Raw genomic sequence first — 19,060 nt, forward strand, 5'->3', positions numbered from 1 at the left:
CTCTTCAGGGTAAAGTCGTAGTTTGGTGTCCTAAAAGGGCAAAAAAAAGACATTCCCCTGGTCCAAACTGTATGGTCACTTAAAATTGAGCTTTGAATTTACTTTTAAATAAGCTCCCTCCCAATTATCTATGACCCAATTATCTCCGGTTTGATACAATTACCCGGCGAAAAAACAAAACAAATCATAAATCAAACAAAAAACAAACATGCATCAATGATGTTTCTTCTGAAAAAAAAATCAAATAAAAAAAGTTTCTTTTTAACTGAAAGTAGGCTAAGGAGCGCCATTAAAACTAAAATGAACAGAAATTACTCGTATATGAAAGAGGCAGTCCCCTCCTCATTGACGCGCTCTTTACGCTAAAGTTTTCTATTGTTTTAAAAAGTAGAGTTGCGAGAAAGAGTCAAACTTTTGCCTAAAGAGCGAGGCGTTGAGAAGGGGACAGCCCCTGTTACATACGGAATAACTTCTGTTCATTATAAGTTTTGATGTCGCTCCTTACTTTCAATTTAAAAACTTTTTTTAAGTTTATTTTCTGAACGTTTTTGAATTAATGCATGATTTTGATTTTGGCATATCGCACGTGAATAATTAAAACGAAATTTGCATATTAATTTTACATTTGTTGGCTAAATGGCTTTCTCAGTTTTGATTGAATGGTTTTGAGAAAAAAGGGGTGGTGGAGGGGGTCTAGTTGCCCTCGAATTTTTGTTACTTAAAAAGGTTACTAGAACTTTTAATTTTATTTACGAACGTTTTATTGGTAATAAATATACATAACTTACGAATTAACTCTTACAACAAACTGCTATATTCGTATATTGTTATTACGTATATGAGGGGGGTTGCCCCCTCGTTAATACCTCGCTCTTTTCACTAAAGTTTGAATTTTGCTCCAATTCTTTAAGAATGACCACTGAATCACAAAGGCCGTTTAATTAGAATAAATAGCTCTTTTGAAATTACAAAAATAATTTAGCGTAAAGAGCGAGGTGGTGAAGAGACGAACCCCCTCATATGTGTAAGAATTTATGTTCGTTTTAAGTTTTAATGCTGATCCCTACTTTCAGTTGAAAAACTTGTTTTTTTATGCATTTTCTCATTGTTTTTTTTTTAACTAATGCTGGAAAATGAAGCGGCGCCCCCTTTATGGAAATTCTCTTCCCCTATGATAAATTCCTCCATGGAAAGGGGGCCTAGTTTCCCTCTAATTTTTTTTAGTAACGAACAAACATTTCGTTACTACGAACTGTTTGAAAAATGCAAAATTCCACATTTTTAAGATTGAAGCTTCAAAAATCTATGGTAGGGTTCTCTGATACGATGTATCTAATAAAGTGGTTTTCAATAAGGTCGCTTGCTGTTTTGGGGGTGTGGGGGTGTTCCCCTTTTTAAAATTCTCAAATTTTGTTTATAAGTGGGTGACAATAAACTGAAATAATTTTATATATTTAGAATCAGCATGAATAGCAAATACTAGCCAGTGTAGCAATTTTCATGAGAATTCCATTTTTATAGTAAGTTTAAATTTAGTTTTTCTTTCGCTATTCTATTTTTTTTTTTTTTTTAATGTCTGAATATATAAGACATTTAAGTACGAGGGGAGATTTGTCCTGTTATGAAAGAGGTACATTCTATGTGGCTGGTATAAAATCAAAACGCGGTATCTATGAAAGCTGAATAATTTTTGAATATCTCAACTCTTTCTGTAAATTATTCTAAGTCGTATGAAATTGCATAAAGACAGGTTTACATCTGTTATAATCTACGGAAGACATAAATCTTGTTGTAATTTTGGTTTGAGTTAGATTTTCTTTTAAGATTAAATGCTTAATAGTTAAATATATTTTTAGTTAGATAAATTGATCCCTTTTGTCAGGAATCCTTGTCGTTTAAAATTTACTGTATTTTGTTTCATTTTGCATGTAATTTAATTACTTTTTCTATTTAAGAGTTTTGTCCTAAAAGTATTTAAAAATGAATTTATTCCTACGAAAAAATATCCTGAAATATACTCCCTGTCTCCCAACCACCAGGGCTATTTTGGCGTCTGCCCCCCTGGAAAAATTTCTGCCGGTGCCTTTGACAGAGGGGGCTTTTTCCCCGGGTGCCAAAATTATAGAGACTCAAAATGTCAAATAAATAATTTAACATATATAATCATTTTTTTAATTTGTCAAATTGTTGATTTTTATTAAAATAAAGTAGAGGCACAGTGCGGAGTAAGTATAACCAGACTGAATTCGAGATATTCATTTTGCCATATCTTTTCCCATATAAAGTAAGAAAAGTCAGATATAAATAAATGGATAATTTTGTTAAGAAATGAAATTTTTCTCGAAATTTGGCCTAAAAATGTTTGGGAGATAGGGGAGCGCAAATTAAGATTTTGCAGCGGGAGCAAGAGCCCAGATCCACCACTGACGCGTGGTGGAAACTTTGCCAAGCATGGCACAAACTGTCCCAAGAATGATGAAAACTGTGCTGCACATGTGGCGTTCTGAGATGTACCCTCGGTTTGAGGAGTAGGCACCCCCTCAATCTATGTTGTACTTATGGTGTTGCCACTTAACTTTTGGAAGCCCTTGCGGTATTTCTAACTAGTGAACAATTGCAAGTGTTCTAATTTCTTATGACACTTAGGATCTATCCATCTAGACTTACTGGGAGGGTTGCCACTTCATTTTGAAAACCGATATCATGCTAGCCAAAATTACTGGAAAGGGAAAAAAGTTCTTTCTTTGGAAGTTTTTTCTGTATATGGTGCAGATCTAAGAAGCGCCAAATAAAGTGAAAAAAATTTAAGTTGTTCTTTTTCCAAATTAAATAAAAAAAGCGAGTTTTTTTAACTGAAAGTAAGGAGCGACATTAAAACTTAAAACGCACAGAAATTACTTCGTATATGAAAGAGGCTGCCTCCTCATCAACGCCCCACTCTTTACGCTAAAGTTTGACTCTTTCTCTCAATTCTTCTTTTTTAAAACAGTAAAAAACTTTAGCGTAAAGAGCGGTGCGTTGATGAGGAAGCAGCCTCTTTCATATACGAAGTAATTTCTGTGCGTTTTAAGTTTTAATGTCGCTCCTTACTTTCAGTTAAAAAAACTCGTTTTTTTAATTTAATTTCTGAACGTTTTTGAATCAATGCATGTTTTGATTTTGGCTCTCCGCAGAGGAATAATCAAAACGAAATTTTGCATATTTTTTTTTTTGGGGAAGGGGGGGGGGGCTAAATGGCTTTCTCATAATTTTGATCGAATGATTTTGAAAAAAAAAGAGCGGGGGCGAAGCCTAGTTGCCCTCCGATTTTTTGGTTAATTAAAAAGGCAACTAGAACTTTCAATTTTTTACGAATCTTTTTATTGGTAAAAGATTTACGTAACTTATAAATTAGCTTACGTAAAGAACTTTTGTATTCTCATGTTTTTATTACATATATGAGGGGATTCGCCCCATCGTCAGTACCTCGCTCTTTACACTAAAGCTTAAATTTTATCCCAATTCATTAAGAATGACCCCTGAATCACAAAAGCCGTAGAATAAATAGTTGAAATTACTAAAAATACTTTAGCGTAAAGAGCTAGGTATCATAAGGAGGTGAGCCCCTTATATGGGTAATAATTTCTGTTTGTTTTAAGTTTTATTGCTGTTCCTTACTTCCAGCTGAAAAAGCTTTTTCACATTTATTTTTTAATTTTTTTTTTAAATAATGCTAGTAAATCCTGCTCTCCCTTCATGGAAGTTTTCTTCTCCCATGACAAATTCTCGATGGAAAGTTCCCCCAGCATATCCCCCTCTTCTCAACCCCTCCCCCCAACCAAAAAAAATCCTCCTGAAAACGCCTGTATACTTCCCAATAACCATTACTATATGTAAGCACAGGTCAAAGTTTGTAACTTGTTGCCCCTCCCACGGGGACTGTGGGGGAGTAAGTCGTGCCCAAAGACATAGTTATAAGGTTTTTCGACTACGCTGAATAAAATGGCTATCTCAGAATTTTGATCCGTTGACTTTGGGAAAATAATTAGCGTGGGAGGGGGCCTAGGTGCCCTCCAATTTTTTGATCACTTAAAAAGGGCACTAAAACTTTTCATTTCCGTTAGAATGAGCCCTCTTGCAACATTCTAGGACAACTGGGTCGATACGATCACCCCTGGGAAAAAAAAACAAAAAAAAAAAAACAAAAAAAAAAAACAAAAACAAATAAACACGCATCCGTGATCTGCCTTCTGGCAAAAAATGCAAAATTCCACATTTTTGTAGATAGGAGCTCGAAACTTCTACAATAGGGTTCTCTGATACGCTGAATCTGATGGTGTGATTTTCGTTAAGATTCTATGACTTTTAGGGGGTGTTTCCCCCTATTTTCTAAAATAACGCAAATTTTCTCAGGCTCGTAACTTTTGATGGGTAAGACTAAACTTGATGAAACTTATATATTTAAAACCAGCATTAAAATGCGATTCTTTTGATATAGCTATTGGTATCAAAATTCCATTTTTTAGAGTTTTGGTTACTATTGAGCCGGGTCGCTCCTTACTACAGTTCGTTACCACGAACTGTTTGATTAACTAACTTGGAGAGAAAGTACTGCTTTCTGCAGATGTAATCGTGAGTAACTATTTGGGGGGGAAAGGTACTGCAATTAAAACAACCAGTGGTAACGCTGCTTGCTGGACTATTCATTGAGTCATTAGCCACCAATTTGACAACGTCAAGTCTAAATGAAAATATCCAAATTCGCCTTTTTTTTACCAAAGAATTTCTCACGAACATTCAACTCCAACGCGTTTGTCATCTGTCTCTCCTTATTTAGTAATGCGGAAATTACCATGAATACTTTGAGACTAATTAAATACCATCCTAAACTTTTTAAGCTGCTGCATTAAGGACTTTGTTTGTTTGTCTATTTGCATTCCTAAGCAAATAATAAGGAGTAAGTTGGGCTGAAACTTGGCACAATTAAAACTTTCATAGAAGGTTAGGAGGAAGCAGGGCTTGTTTGAATGGGTAGTTTGTGCTGCACTTCGTCTAAAGTGCTCGTAACATGGGTCACTCTCTCAGGGAAATTTTAAGATGGGATGGGGGGATAGAGTTTGGCGGACAGGGATAATGAGTGGCAGCTTAGATACTTGTTTTCAATTATCTATTGTAGACATAATTTGTAATGTCAAAATATAATCCCTAACTATCCAAGGTTTTTTTATGCAGAAGAGGATCACAATGCGGTAAGGGGTGTCTATTGGGGAAAGGTAAATTTGGGAATTTTTGTGCTTGAATAATAAGTTGTATAAGTATGTTCCACCTCCCACGGGTTGCTGTACACGCAGTAAGGGTCCTGTTCAATCTCAGATGGAATGAAGTTGTTTCTAGTTTGTTAACTTTTTAATGTGACGGAAGATAATGACGGGAATCTGCTTGAGAAGACGAGGATTGGGTAAGGGATACTTTTTTAGGAGGAGGGGATGCTGGCACTCGACTGATATGAGAAAGCACCCAAATTAGAGGACATGATAACAAAAATATACAATAAACCATTCTAAAAATTTTGAGCAGCACAGAGCAGGAAGTCTATTGGGCGTCGAGGTAAGGATACGGAGAATATGTATATGTAAATATTGATCAGAAGCTTGTATGAGCACAGCTTACGAGCATGCTGACACCCTAAAAATGGGTGTCACTGAAATATAAATCTTTTAGCCATCTGTCAATATTTCTCTCGGAGGTCTATTTCCTCTCGAATAAATATCTCAATGAGCCTCTACCACTGCCTCGGAAACATAACTATGTTAGCGGGCTGTCCATATTCAGCATTGCGAAGCTTAAATTCTGTTATTGAAACTACCGTAGTCCTTTTTTTCTATTTTTGTTTTATTCTTAGTGTGTAATTGCGGATATCGAAGACCTCTTACATGTATATTTCTAAACAGTAGAGGAAAACGGGAACAATCCACGTTATTGAAGGCAAACGTACAAGGACCGAAATTTTTAGGGACCTACTTTGGGATCTTAGCGTAGTGGCTTGAATTAACTGGCGAATAACCCTAATAAGGAAACTTTATTTTCAAATAGCTCGTGGTAAAGAACAGTAATTAAGGAGTCGGCTCATTCGGGTAGAATTAAAAGCTCTTGATCGCTTGTTATAAGTGTAGAATATTGAAAGATACAGTAATGACAGTGGTCGAATATGGTTTTGAAGCATGGACGCTACCGAGAGACGGTGGAGGATTTGCTAGATGTCTTCCAGAGAAATTTTCTACGGATATTCTGGATACCCGGCTGACTGATCGTATTTCAAATAGCAAGCTGCGATTCAATCATGCTTTCTATGAATACAGCGAGAAACATGTTGAGATAGCCAGGGCACATTCTATGGATGAAGGATGACAGATTGCCAAAGATTGTCCTTTTCGGCCAACCGTCTAGGGCTACACGGAAAGCAGGTCGTTCGTGGCTTGGGCAGGAGAATACAAAGAAAGATTTTAAGGAAATGAGAACTACCTGGAAGGGTGTAAAGAGGGAGACTTTGGATAGATTAAGATGGAGGAGGAGCGTGCGTAGCTGTGTTGCCCTCAGGTGGTTTGGTGCTGTGGTGAGTTATTCTTAGTAGTAGTAGTAGTATTAAAACCACTCTGCCACAGCAAAGTAGTGTTTAGGGAAGGTTTGGTGTGATAGAAATTAACCTTTAATTCCCAATTATTACTAGGAAAGCTTTTGACAAACTACAGATTTTATAAAAAAGATATTAATCAACCATTCTAGGTAACTCAGATATGATTTGATTTGCATAAAATCTATAAATTCCCACGATTTCTGCAGTTGAGAAAGGGAAGATTTTGATATATTTTGGGGAAATCAGAAACTCGACATTATCTGGAAACCTTACTAATGTTTAGGAGCCGAAAATGTAGCAATCAATTGATAGCATTAATTTTAGTAAGATGGTTTGTAAATACTTCAACAAGAAATCTCACAGAGTGGTTTTTGAATTACGGCAGGAAAGAGCCACCTAATCTATCGTATTTTCGTTTTTCGTGATTGATTGATTAACCTGCCGTGTTACGAATCACATTGACGAATCTAAATAATGTATTTCTTTGAGTTTGAAAAAAATATCTTTTCAATCGTTTTTATTTAGCTCCATCTATTTACTGGGTCAAATAGGTTGGCTGGGTCAGGATATAATATTTTCCAAGCAACATTTTGTTACTATGAAAGGGCAAAACGGTTAATTAGGATGCAATATGAACTGATTTACTATTCCTTTACTATAAAAGAGGTTTTTGACAAACTAAATATAATAAGAAAAAGGAAAACCTTCATATTTAACACATTTTTCTTACTATCCAAAGTTGTTTAAGGCTAAAAATGATGGGGTTTAGGTAGTGAAGACCTATTTTATAGCTTCATTTTATATTGCTTCATTTTTCTTCTTCTGTTCACATTTGATTATTGCTTATGTTTTTCTGTTTATTTCATTCTTCTCCTTCTTCTGCGTCTGTTTACTTCTTCTGATTATTGTTTGCTTCTTTGTTACTTTTCTTTTTTATGAAATTAGACAGAATAATTAGTCGATTATTTTATTGTAGATTGTTATATCAACGTTGTTGGCGCTTGCTCCATCGATTGAGTCGCAGTCAAATTATGCCGTACGGGGTATTAACACAAATTACTTGGACGAGGGACTACCCTCTGAAGCTGTGTTAAATGGTACAGTGACACAGTTAGACACCCTATCTGATGCGATATTTACCAACAGGTAATTTCATTTTCTTCTAAAAACCCTTTCTGTATTCGAGCCTTTTAATTTAACCGAAGATTTGATCGAAATAAACGAATACAGCGCTAAATTAAGAGAATGAGAATCAAATACCGTAATTACTCAAACCTCAAATCAATATTTTGGCCGTCTTCTGCAAAACACATGTAAGTGAAATAAGACTTACATTAAAATGCGACCTTTAAAGCTATTAAATAAATAAAAACAAGTGTGTTCAACAGAAAGGAAGGAGCAACACTAAAAATTGAAACGAACAGAGATTATTGCGTATATGAGGGGGGGCTGTCCCCTCCTCAATACCTCGTTCTTTACGCTAAAGTTTTAATTTTTGTTCCAGTTATTTAAAATGATTCTTGACACAAGGCCCGTTTAATTTGAATAATAAGATTACCTAAAAGTTCTAAAAAAAACTTTACCGTAAAGAGTGAGGTATTGAGGAGGGAGCAATCCCCCTCATATACAGATTAATTACTGTTCGTTTTCAGTTTTAATGTTGTTCCTTACTTTCAGTTGAAAAAAAACTTGTTTTTAATTTAATTTCTGATCGTTTTTTAAATGATGTCAGAAAATCAGCTCTTCATCCATGGAAAATTCTCTTCTCCCAGGAAAAATTTCTCCATGAAAAGATCCTCCCACATGACCCCCCCCCCTTGCCAGAAAAATTCCCCTCCGAAAATATTGGTTTTCTTCCCAATAGCAAATACTATGTGTAAAGAAAGGATAAAGTTCATAGCTTGCGGCCCTTCCCCCAGGGGCTGTGGGGGGCAGCCATCCTTAAAGACATAACTATTAGATCTTCCAACTATGCTCAACAAAATAGCTTTCTCAAAATTTTGATCAGACGACTTCGGAAAAAAAGGGCGTAGGAGGGGGACTAGTTTCCCTCCAATATTTTTGGCTGCTTAAAAAGGGCACTAGATCTTTTGGTTTCCGATGAAATAATCCCCCTCTCGATCTTTTAGGATAACTGGTTCGATCTGATCACCCGTGGGAAAAACGAACCAAAAAAAAAAAAAAAATAAATAAACAAGCACCCGTGATTTTGCTTTTGCCAAAAAAAAATGCAAAGTTCGACTTTTTTGTATATAGGAGCTTGAAACCTCAATAGTAGAGTTTATGATATGCTGAATCTGATGATGTGGCCACTTGATGTTTTGAAGTGTTTTCCCTATTTTTTAAAAGTTTGACAAATTTCCTCAGGCTCGTAACTTTTGATGGGTGTCATTAATCTTGATAAATTTTATATATTTTGAATAAGCATTAAAATTTGATTCTTTTGATGTATCCACTGTTGTCAAGACTCTGTTTTTTAGCGTTTTGGTTACTATTGAGCCGCATCGCTCCTTATTTACAGTTTCTTACCACAAACTGTTTGAAAGTCAAAACAGTCCCAGAATTCATGCTTCAAGGAAGCCCAACCAGTACTGATAGATAAAGCAACTCGAAACGAGGTAATTCATTCGGGTGTAATAGAACATGTTTTTAATGCTATTGTTGCCTTTTTTGGCAACTAACATCAAAAGACCTGTCTTTTTTTTTATGAGAATCAAGAATATTGCTTGGAAATTTCATTTTATTTATACGTTCTTTAAATTTGTCTGAACATCTGTGAGGAATTGTCTGACAGAAGAGGGGCAGTGGAAAAGAAATCAATAAAAATTAGTAAGTAACGAAGTAAAAGTCCCTTATAGAGTCCCTTAACAGAAGAGACGCAGTGGAGAACTGATCAATAAGAATTTATTAATTATGAACGATAAGTCCCCTCAAATCTCCCATTTTTCTGAGCCCATCTTGTTACCTTTGAAGAAAAGAGAAGAAAAATGTAGTTAAGTTTTGCTAATTTGGCTCTGTGAATAAATCCAATTCTCCTTATAATTTTTTTCTCTTTTATAATAATAATATAATATAATAATAATATAATTCTCCTTATAATAATTTTTGACCCCTTACACCATGTCTCCCACTTTTGGCCTCAACTTAGATCTTTGTTTTAACCCATTCAAATTCTCCATATAAAAGATCTTATGTTCCCTATAAGTGAGTTATTCCTCTCCCTCCCACTCTTTTCACCTTTTTCTATTTATTTTTATTTGTTAGTTTTCACTATTCCCCGTATAAAGTTTGTTTGGCTCAAATTTTGACACAACAATTCTTGTTTTGACACAACAATGTTTGCTTTTTACATTTTGTTTTGTTTTATTTTGTTTAATTTCTTGAAGAAGAAGTAAATTCGGCTCGTAGAGAGGTTGCGATATTCACTTGTTAATTAAATATTATTTTATCAGTTACGGATTTTGTATATATAGCAAGATCATGTATGTTTGTTGGTAGACCATGTAGATCCCTCGAGATCTAGGTATTTTACCTTCTTTCATATTTCACCAGATTTTATGGGTTTTTACCTATAACCTCCATAACCCTCTCCCCTTCCCGCTTCTTGAATCACATTATACGCAGGGGCTTGATGAAGATTGACTATGCTGTGTGATGATGTGCCGCAATCAACATTTTAGCCAAAGATATTTTCTTATCACATATCATGTTTGAAACTCCTTTCAAAGGGAAACATATTTTACATTATTACCGTATTTTGACATCATATTGAATTTTTTCCATTATTACATTATTTTTGTTTTTCATTGTGGCAATCTGTTATTTTTATGTTTCGTATTTTATTGTTATATTTATTGAATTTACTTATATTATTTTAATTTTAATATCGTATCACTTTCGAAGCATTTTACTGGAGAGATTTTTCTTAGCTATGGAGATACAGCGGTGTCCACATTAAACATTAGGCCCTTTAGACAATCTCAAGAGGAGTTATTCAGCCCACCTCCCCCATCCCCAAATCCTGGTGCGCCCATGGTCCAATATGTTATTATTGGTGCTTAAGGACAAACCAAAAAGCAAATCAACCAATGAAACAGCACCAGAACACCATAGGAAAATGGGCTTCTATTCAGTTTTTGTCATTAAAGTGTCAAATACAAGCGCAGATACGTACCCAAGGAGGGGACTCGGAATCTGCCCCCTCGAAATCCTATTTGTTGGCGAATTTTGGGAATTTCTTATTCAATTTTTGACGACAGAAATATCGTCCGGCCCCAAGGCCATGTCTAGAGGATGGGTTTGGGTATTTGAACGCCCTGAGATGTCCCCTGGACATGGAAACTGGTGGGAAAAATAAGCAGAAGTCCTAGATACGTTATTGACATAATCGGAACGGATCTGCTCTCTTTGGGGGAATTGGGGATGGGGTTCATTCTGAAAAATTAGAAAAAATAAGGTGTTTTTAACTTACGAAGGAGTGATCCGGTGACATTGGGGGGGGGGAACCTAAAATCTTGGAAACGCTTAGAATGGAGGATCGGGATGAAACTTGGTGGGAAAATCAACACAAGTCCTATATACGTGATTGACATAACCGGGAAGGATCCACTCTCTTTGGGGGAGTGGGGAGAGGGTTAATTCTGAAAAATTAGAAAAATGAGGTATTTTTAACTTACGAAGGAGTGATCGGATCTTAATGAAATTTGATGTTTGGAAGGATATCATGTCTCAGAGCTCTTATATAAATTTCAACCTTATCCGTTGAAGCGGATGTTGGGAGGGTGGAATCTAAACTCTTGTAAAATGCTTAAAGTGGAGGTGTCGGGATGAAACTTGGTGAGAAAAATAAGCACAAGTCCTAGATACGGGATTGACATAACCGGAACGGATCTGCTCTCTTTGGGGGATTTCCGGGTGAAGTTAATTCTAAAAAAAAAGAAAAAATGAGGTATTTTTAACTTGCGAAAGAGTGATCGTATCCTAATGAAATTTTATATTTAAAAGGACCTCGAAACTCCGATCTCTTATTTTTTATCCCCACCGGGTTCAGTGTCATTAGGGGGGAGGGCGAAAATCTTGGAAAACGCTTAAAGCGGAGAGATCAGGATAAAACTTGGTGGAAAGAATAAGCACTAGTCCAAGATAGGTGACTGACATAAGCGGACCAGATCCTCTCTCTTTGGTGGAGTTGGGGGGGGGGAGTAATTTGAAAAAATTAGAAAAAATGAGGTATTTGAAACTTACGAACGGGTGATCAGATCTTAATGAAATTTGATATCTAGAAGGATCTTGTGCTTTAGAACTCTCATTTTAAATGCCGACCAGATCCGATGACATTGAAGGAAGTTGGAGGGGAAAGCTGGAATTCTCAGAAAACGTGAAATCGGGTTATCTTACGAATGGGTGATCGGATTTCAGTGAAATTTGATATATAGATGAATCTTATGTCTCAGAGGCTCCATTTTCTATTCGAATCGGATCCGGGGACATAGAGGGTTGGAGGAGGGAAACAGAAATCTTGGAAACCGGAAATCTTGGAAAACGCTTAGAGTGGAGATATCGGGATGAAACTTGATGGGAAGAATAAGCACAAGTTATAGATACCAAATTGACATAATTGGTACGGATCCGTTCTCTTTGGGGAGCTGGGGGTTGTTAATTTGGAAATTGTAGGTATTTTTAACTCAAGAATGGGTGACCGGATCTTTAATGAAATTTGATATTTAGAAGAAACTCATGTCTCAGAGCTCTTACTTTAAATCCCGATCAGATCTGTTGACATTGGGGGGAGCTGTAGGGGGAAACCAGAAATCTTGGGAAATGCTTATAAATGTCGTAGATACGTGACTGACGTAACCGGACTGGATCCACTCTCTTTGGGGGAGTTAGATGGTGGGGTTCGGTGCTTTGGCGAGTTTGGTGCTTCTGGACGTGCAAGGACGATGAAAATCGGTAGGCGTACCAGGGAGCTGTACAAATTGACTTGATAAAGTCGTTTTCCCTGATTCAAACATCTGGGGGGCTCAAGGGAGAGGAAAAATTATAAAAATTGAGGTATTTTTAACTTGCGAGTGGGTGATCGGATCTTAATGAATTTTGATATTTAGAAGGACCTCGTGATTCAGAGCTCTTATTTTAAATCCCGACCGGCATTAAGCCTCTGATTTTCCTTTTAAAGCAATCTATTGATTCTTAGAATTTTGCTAAGGCTCATACCATATGAGCTCTTGGCTCTTCTGACCTCGTCACAAGTGCCATATGAGCTCTTAGCTCTTCTTAATTTTTATCTTGTAGCCCCGCCTCCGAACAAAAATCCTGGATACGGCCCAGTCGCGCCCCGGAAATATCCTGCGTACGTACCTGTCCAAACGGTGATAGGCTATATTTATACTTGCCAACTGAACCACTCATGGTTCGTCGGATTGTAGGCTATCACTCTGTATCATTGTCAGAACACGAAAATATAGGCTACCACTAAGAGACCTGTAACCCTCATGCGTTATATGTTTTAATATGCCGGATATTAACATACCATAAATAAAGCCCAAATTTCAGTTGACTAGTACATTTCATGTTCTTCTACAAAGCGCAATATAAAACCCCGTCTAAAGCTGAGGTAAAATGGCCGTCGAGCAGCTTATCAACCGTGAAGATGTCAATGCTTAAACAATTAATTTAGTCTTCGATAATAAATGTAAGGATATTGTATGCTGTATTTCATTTATTTATATTCAGTAGTGTTTTCTTGGATTCAGAATTTCTCAAGTCTTTTTATAAGTCGTAGAACCAATTTAAAATGGGTTACGCAGAAATAACGGTTAAAGTAAAGAGGTTACCGTACTGTTTTTTAAATTGAAAGTAATTAATTTTGTGCCAAATTTGAATAATAGTAACAAAGAATAGAAGGATATGTCAAAGAATAACGCCGACTATGGCTTGTGAAAGTCAATTTATCTAATTCTGTGTTTTAAAAATGTGGTTAAAATTCTCTCAGAATTGTATGCAGTGGTGTTGAAAGGTTTTGATTCAGCTTCAGAATAAAAAATAATTCTTGGGAAAAACGTGATACTCCTGAAAAAGATTATTAATAATTATCCAAGCGTCTATTTACATTATACTGAAAAACTCTTGTTCTAGAGAAGCAGTAACAGTAACCAGATCAATTATGGAAATATGTGGCTACATTTTCACAGAATTAAATGCAGTAGTAGTGGAATGATGCTTCAAACCAATTGTTTTTGTTTTTTTTTTGGAAAGTTCCCGACGGTTCTGCTAAATTTTATGTAGATAGTTTCTCTAATTAATATTTATATCGATACAATTTTGTTATTTAATATTATTTTTGTTTTATTTCAAATTTATTGGAAATTAATTGAAATCTAATCAATTCTAATAATATTTTTATTCCAATTATATTGATCATCTTCAGTATTGTTTAAATTTTATTTATTACTATTATTATTACTATTATTTAATATTGCTTTGAAAAAGGGGTTTCAATATGACTTTACATCCTGCGACAAAAAGAGCTTATTTTATAAGAATTTCCAAAACAAACCAATAAAATGTATCTTAACAGATAAATGGGTATTAAGCACAAGAAAAGTACTTTTATGTTTAAAACTATAAAAAGGAAAAACCAGACATACTGAGTAGGATTTTTTTGGGGGGGGGGGTATTTTACTCATAAATCCTAAGATATCCAGTGGTTTTAAATATAAAGTATCAGGAGAAGCTTTAGCTCGACAGAAAAATTAACCGATTAAATACTATTGCTGCGAATAGGGCTTCCGAGAGCTCATCGTAGCGCCTTCTTCTGTTGCACCGAACGTAGGTTTTTCAGTCGAGACTATTCAGCCCTTTTCCTTTTGATTCACTCTGTAAGATAAAAACAGAGCTACTGAATTGCTTGCTTGTTATTTATCTTGAATCTAATCAGATTTCTTTCAGTAAATCTTTTGCTTCTAAGAGTTGAAATATAAGAGGATAACATGTTGTAGTGTTTAAAGCCCTTTAAGAGTGCAGACGTCAGCATATTACAGTCTAATAGGCAATGGTCAGTTGTTTCATTTTTAAATTACAATACCTGCAAAGAGGGGAGGAGGGATCTGAACCACTTGAATTGAGGAACTGATATGAAAAAGCCTGAAATTTAACCCATTTCAGCCAGACCGAATTCTATGATTGCTATGTTCGTTTAACAACTATTTATTTACAGAACTTTACAAGACAGATACAGGTAATCAACTAAAATAAAATGAATTGTGCATAGCTGTTGTTCGCAATCAGCGTATGACTCATACAACAGGGAAGAGAAGAATTTCAAAACAGACACTTGCACATAAAAACAAATAATCAACGACACTGCAATGATAAATTTTAGAAAGGTGTTTATTGGGGAAGGGAGATAAAATTAGATTATTCTTATTTAACAATACCTCTGATAATCTCCAGTGCTATATATCTTTAATGGGGATTGGTCTCCCACTTGACTGGTCAATATTTAGTGCATTTTTTTGCAATTTCATCCGCCTCATGGTTACCAATTATGCATGAGTGGCTTGGAACATACCGAAGGTAAGTTCTTATGCCTCTTGAAACAAAAGTATCAATAATGTATCAATATCAAAAAGCTGAAGATAGCAGCTCTAGCCTTGACAAAGAGTCAGAATAAAATATAATATTTTATTAATTAGCAATCAAAGGTTGATTATTCATGAGATGCGCTAATGCTGTGATTATGGCATTTAACTCTGCAGATATTATAGACACATCATACATTCTCTCACCCACTGCAATATTAAGGAGTGGGAGAAAAGCTCCACTTGCCACCTTCTCATTCATTTTAGATCCATCAACTAAAATTTGGAAATGGTTTTTATATGTAACTGTATTAAATTCAGCGAATTTGTTCTGGATGAAGGCAATGGGGGTAAGTTCTTTAGTCCACTTTGAGAAATTAGCGTTTATTAGGGGGATTGACCAATTCCATGGGAGGTTTTGGGGAATGTAGGTGCAATAGACTTTGCTGGCACTGGGAATTTCTCCTGGGTGCGTATTCATTCGCAATGCCTCTATACATGGATAGAATTCTTAACCAGTTATGCAGGGTATGTGAGCTATTGATTTCAATTTTGTCAGATAATTTATCAAAAGAAATTTTCGTCTTTCATTTATTGTTGATGACTTATTCTCAGTAGGCAGAAGCTTAGTACTTGTTGGTTTCCTAAGACCAAATATGAGACGGATTATATTATTCTGTGTTGTTTCAATTTTTGTATCAGGGTCTTAAATAAAAAAAAAATAGTTTCTATACCTGAAAGTAAGGAGCGACATTAAAACTTAAAACGAACAGAAATTACTCCGTGTATGAAAGAGGCTGTTCCCTTCTCAACGCCCCGCTCTATACGCTAAAGTTTGACTCTTTCTCTCAATTCTACTTTATTAAACAGTAAAAAACTTTAGCGTAAAGAGCGGGGTGTTGAGAAGGGAACAGCCTCTTTCATACACGGAGTAATTTCTGTTTGTTTTAAGTTTTAATGTCGCTCCTTACTTTCAGTTAAAATAACTAGTTTTTTTATTTAATTTCTGAACGTTTTTGAATTGATGCATGTTTGATTTTGACTCTCCGCACATAAATTATTAAAATGAAATATGCATATTAATTCTTTTTTTTTTGGCTAAATGGCTTTCTCTTAGTTTTGATCAGACGATTTTGAGAAATAAGGGGTGGGGGAGGAGGCCTAGTTACCCTCCAATTTTTCGGTTACTTAAAAAGGCAACTAGAACTTTTAAATTTTAACGAACGTTTTCATTAGTAAAATAATGCGTAACTTAAGAATTAACTTGAATAGCGAACTCCTATATTCTTATATTTTTATTATGTATATGAGGGGGTTTTTACCCTCGTTAATACCTCGCTCTTTACACTAAAGCTTAAGCTTTATCCCAATTCTTTAAGAATGACCCCTGAATCAGAAAGGCCGTAGAATAAATAGTTGAAATTACTAAAAATACTTTAGCATGAAGAGCGAGGTTTTTAGGATGAGAAGAACCCCTCATATGCTTAATAATCTCTATTCATTTTAAGTTTCAATTCTGCTCCTTATTTTCAGTTGAAAAAAAATTTTCATGTTTATTTTTTCATTGTTTTTTCATAGTAGCCTAATGCTAGAAAATCCTGTGCCCCCTTCATTGATATTCTCTTCCCCCGTGACATATTCCTCCAAGGAAAGATCCTCCCAAATAGACCCCTCCCCTCAACCCCCCTCCAAACCAAAATAACCCCCCTGAAAATGTATGTACACTTCCCAATAACCATTACTCTATATAAACACTGGTCAAAGTTTGTAACTTGCAGCCCCTCCCCCGGGGACTTTTGGGGAGTAAGTCATCCCCAAAGACATAGTTATCATGGTTTTCGACTATTCTGAACAAAATGGCTATCTCAAAATTTTGGTCTGTTGACTATGGGAAAAAATGAGCGTGGGAGGGGGCCTAGGTGCCCTTCATTTTTTGGTCACTTAAAAGGGCACTAGAACTTTTCATTTTCGTGACAAAAACAAACAAATAAACACGCACCCGTGATCGGTCTTCTGGCAAAAAATATGAAGTTCCACATTTTTGTAGATAGGAGTTTGAGACTTTCGCAGTAGGATTCTCTGATACGCTGAATGCGATGGTGTGATTTTCGTTAAGATTCAATGGCTTTTAGGGGGTATTTCCCCCTATTTTCCAAAATAAGGCAAATTTTTTCAGGCTCATAACTTTTGATGGCAAAGACTAAATTTGATGAAACTTATATATTTAAAATCACCATGAAAATCCGATTTTTTTTATGTATCTTTGAGTATCAAAATTCTGTTTTTTAGAGTTTCGTTTACTATTGAGCCGGGTCGCTCCTACTAAGTTCGTTACCACGAACTGTTTGATTTATAAAATTGAAGTAAAGCTTTCTCATTACAACCCCAGAGTGTGGATAGTAGTCTTTTTACTATTCTTATTTTCCTAGAGCATTTATTTTATTGTTTTTGTGATGTGAAGGTAGTAATTAAGTATTTGGTCAACTATGAGACCTAGGTTATCTATTTGATTGTCATCTGGAATAATTATTCCATTTAGAGTTAGTTTTGCACTGACATTATTTTGCTTGTGGTGGATTTGGATGATTTTCGACTTGGTGGGTGCAATGGGTCAATCGGATTTTTGAGAAAAATTTTCCAATTGAAAAAGTAGCTTTTGCAACTTTGAATGTGCAATCTCGAAGGTGTTGCCAGTTGCCCATATTACCAGATCATTAGCATATTGTAAATTGTTGTGTGGGAGGCTCTTGTCCCAAAGAAATAGGGAGAAGAGGAGGCAGCTTAGGACTGCACCCTGTGGAAGACCTTAGGTTATTGTAGTTGTGGGTGAGGAGGCTGAACCTGCGCAAACAATGAAACTTCGATTTTCTACGAAACATTTGATAAAGGATACTAGCTTTGGGGGTAATCCGAGTCTTGCAAGTTCAGCTAATAGGATCTGGTAGATCGCATTGTCGTATGCCCCTTCAAAGTCTAGGAATGCAGCAACTAGGACATTATTTTTAGATAGGGATTGATTTATTGCATTTGTTAACAAGATAAAAGTATCTGTCGAGGAGTTGTATTTCCTGAAACCAGTTTGAGTAAGAGGTACCATATTATTCTTCTCAACAATCCAAAGGAGCCGATTGTAAATAATTTTCTCCTTTACTCTGCACAGAATTAATCATTATAGGCCTGCAAGACTCAGGGTCATATTTTGGTGGATGAACATTTTCAAACATTGGGAAATGTGAATGTAGTCCTTGCATGATTATAGCAATTTAGGAGTTCCTGTTTATAAGAAGGGGTGAGATTCTTTATCCATGTAGGGTGTATGTTATCGTAGCTACAAGTAGCCTTAACCCTAATTTGTAGTAGTCCTAACTGTAGTAGAATAATCCATTTCATGTAGTGAAAATCGGCGGGTTATATATTTTGAGCCTGGGCGAGGCTGGTATATAGGATTTATTGAGATTAGGGTGGTGATGCTGTAATATTTGATATTAGCTTATATGAGAAAAGAATTGTAAATAAGTTTTTCTTTTCATTATCATTTTCATAATGGGCATTATATTATTCCTGGGTGAGATTCATAATTTCATCATTAGGCTGAACGCAGTCCAATTTGCTTTAGTGTTAATATATTTGGGAGTATGTGGCAGAATATTGGCGGGTTCATTTAATGAAGAAACCATGGCAGAGTGGTCCACGCAAAGGTTATCAATATTCTTTATATAAATTGCATTCAAATATTTATTGACACAATTTATAGGGCAATTGTGGAAAATCTGCCACTTTTGGGCTTAAAATATGTATTTATATTTGGAGGGTAGCAATTACTAATTCATAATTATTTGATATCAAACTTTCAATGAACTTACCA

The 19,060-nt window shown here is 35.6% G+C and overlaps 1 protein-coding gene across 3 annotated transcripts in view; it reads left to right on the forward strand.

The window, feature by feature from the left end:
• The window catches only part of LOC136037155 (uncharacterized), an 82,289-nt gene that overhangs the window by 38,010 nt on the left and 25,219 nt on the right, over positions 1–19,060 (forward strand). For all 3 annotated transcript variants that reach the window (XM_065719674.1, XM_065719676.1, XM_065719675.1), the window contains exon 3: positions 7,590–7,759. In XM_065719674.1, coding sequence (XP_065575746.1) covers positions 7,590–7,759 — 170 coding nt within the window. The remainder of the gene's footprint in view (positions 1–7,589; positions 7,760–19,060) is intronic.

The sequence above is a fragment of the Artemia franciscana genome, chromosome 16 (assembly GCF_032884065.1).
Source record: "Artemia franciscana chromosome 16, ASM3288406v1, whole genome shotgun sequence".
NCBI lineage: Eukaryota > Metazoa > Arthropoda > Branchiopoda > Anostraca > Artemiidae > Artemia > Artemia franciscana.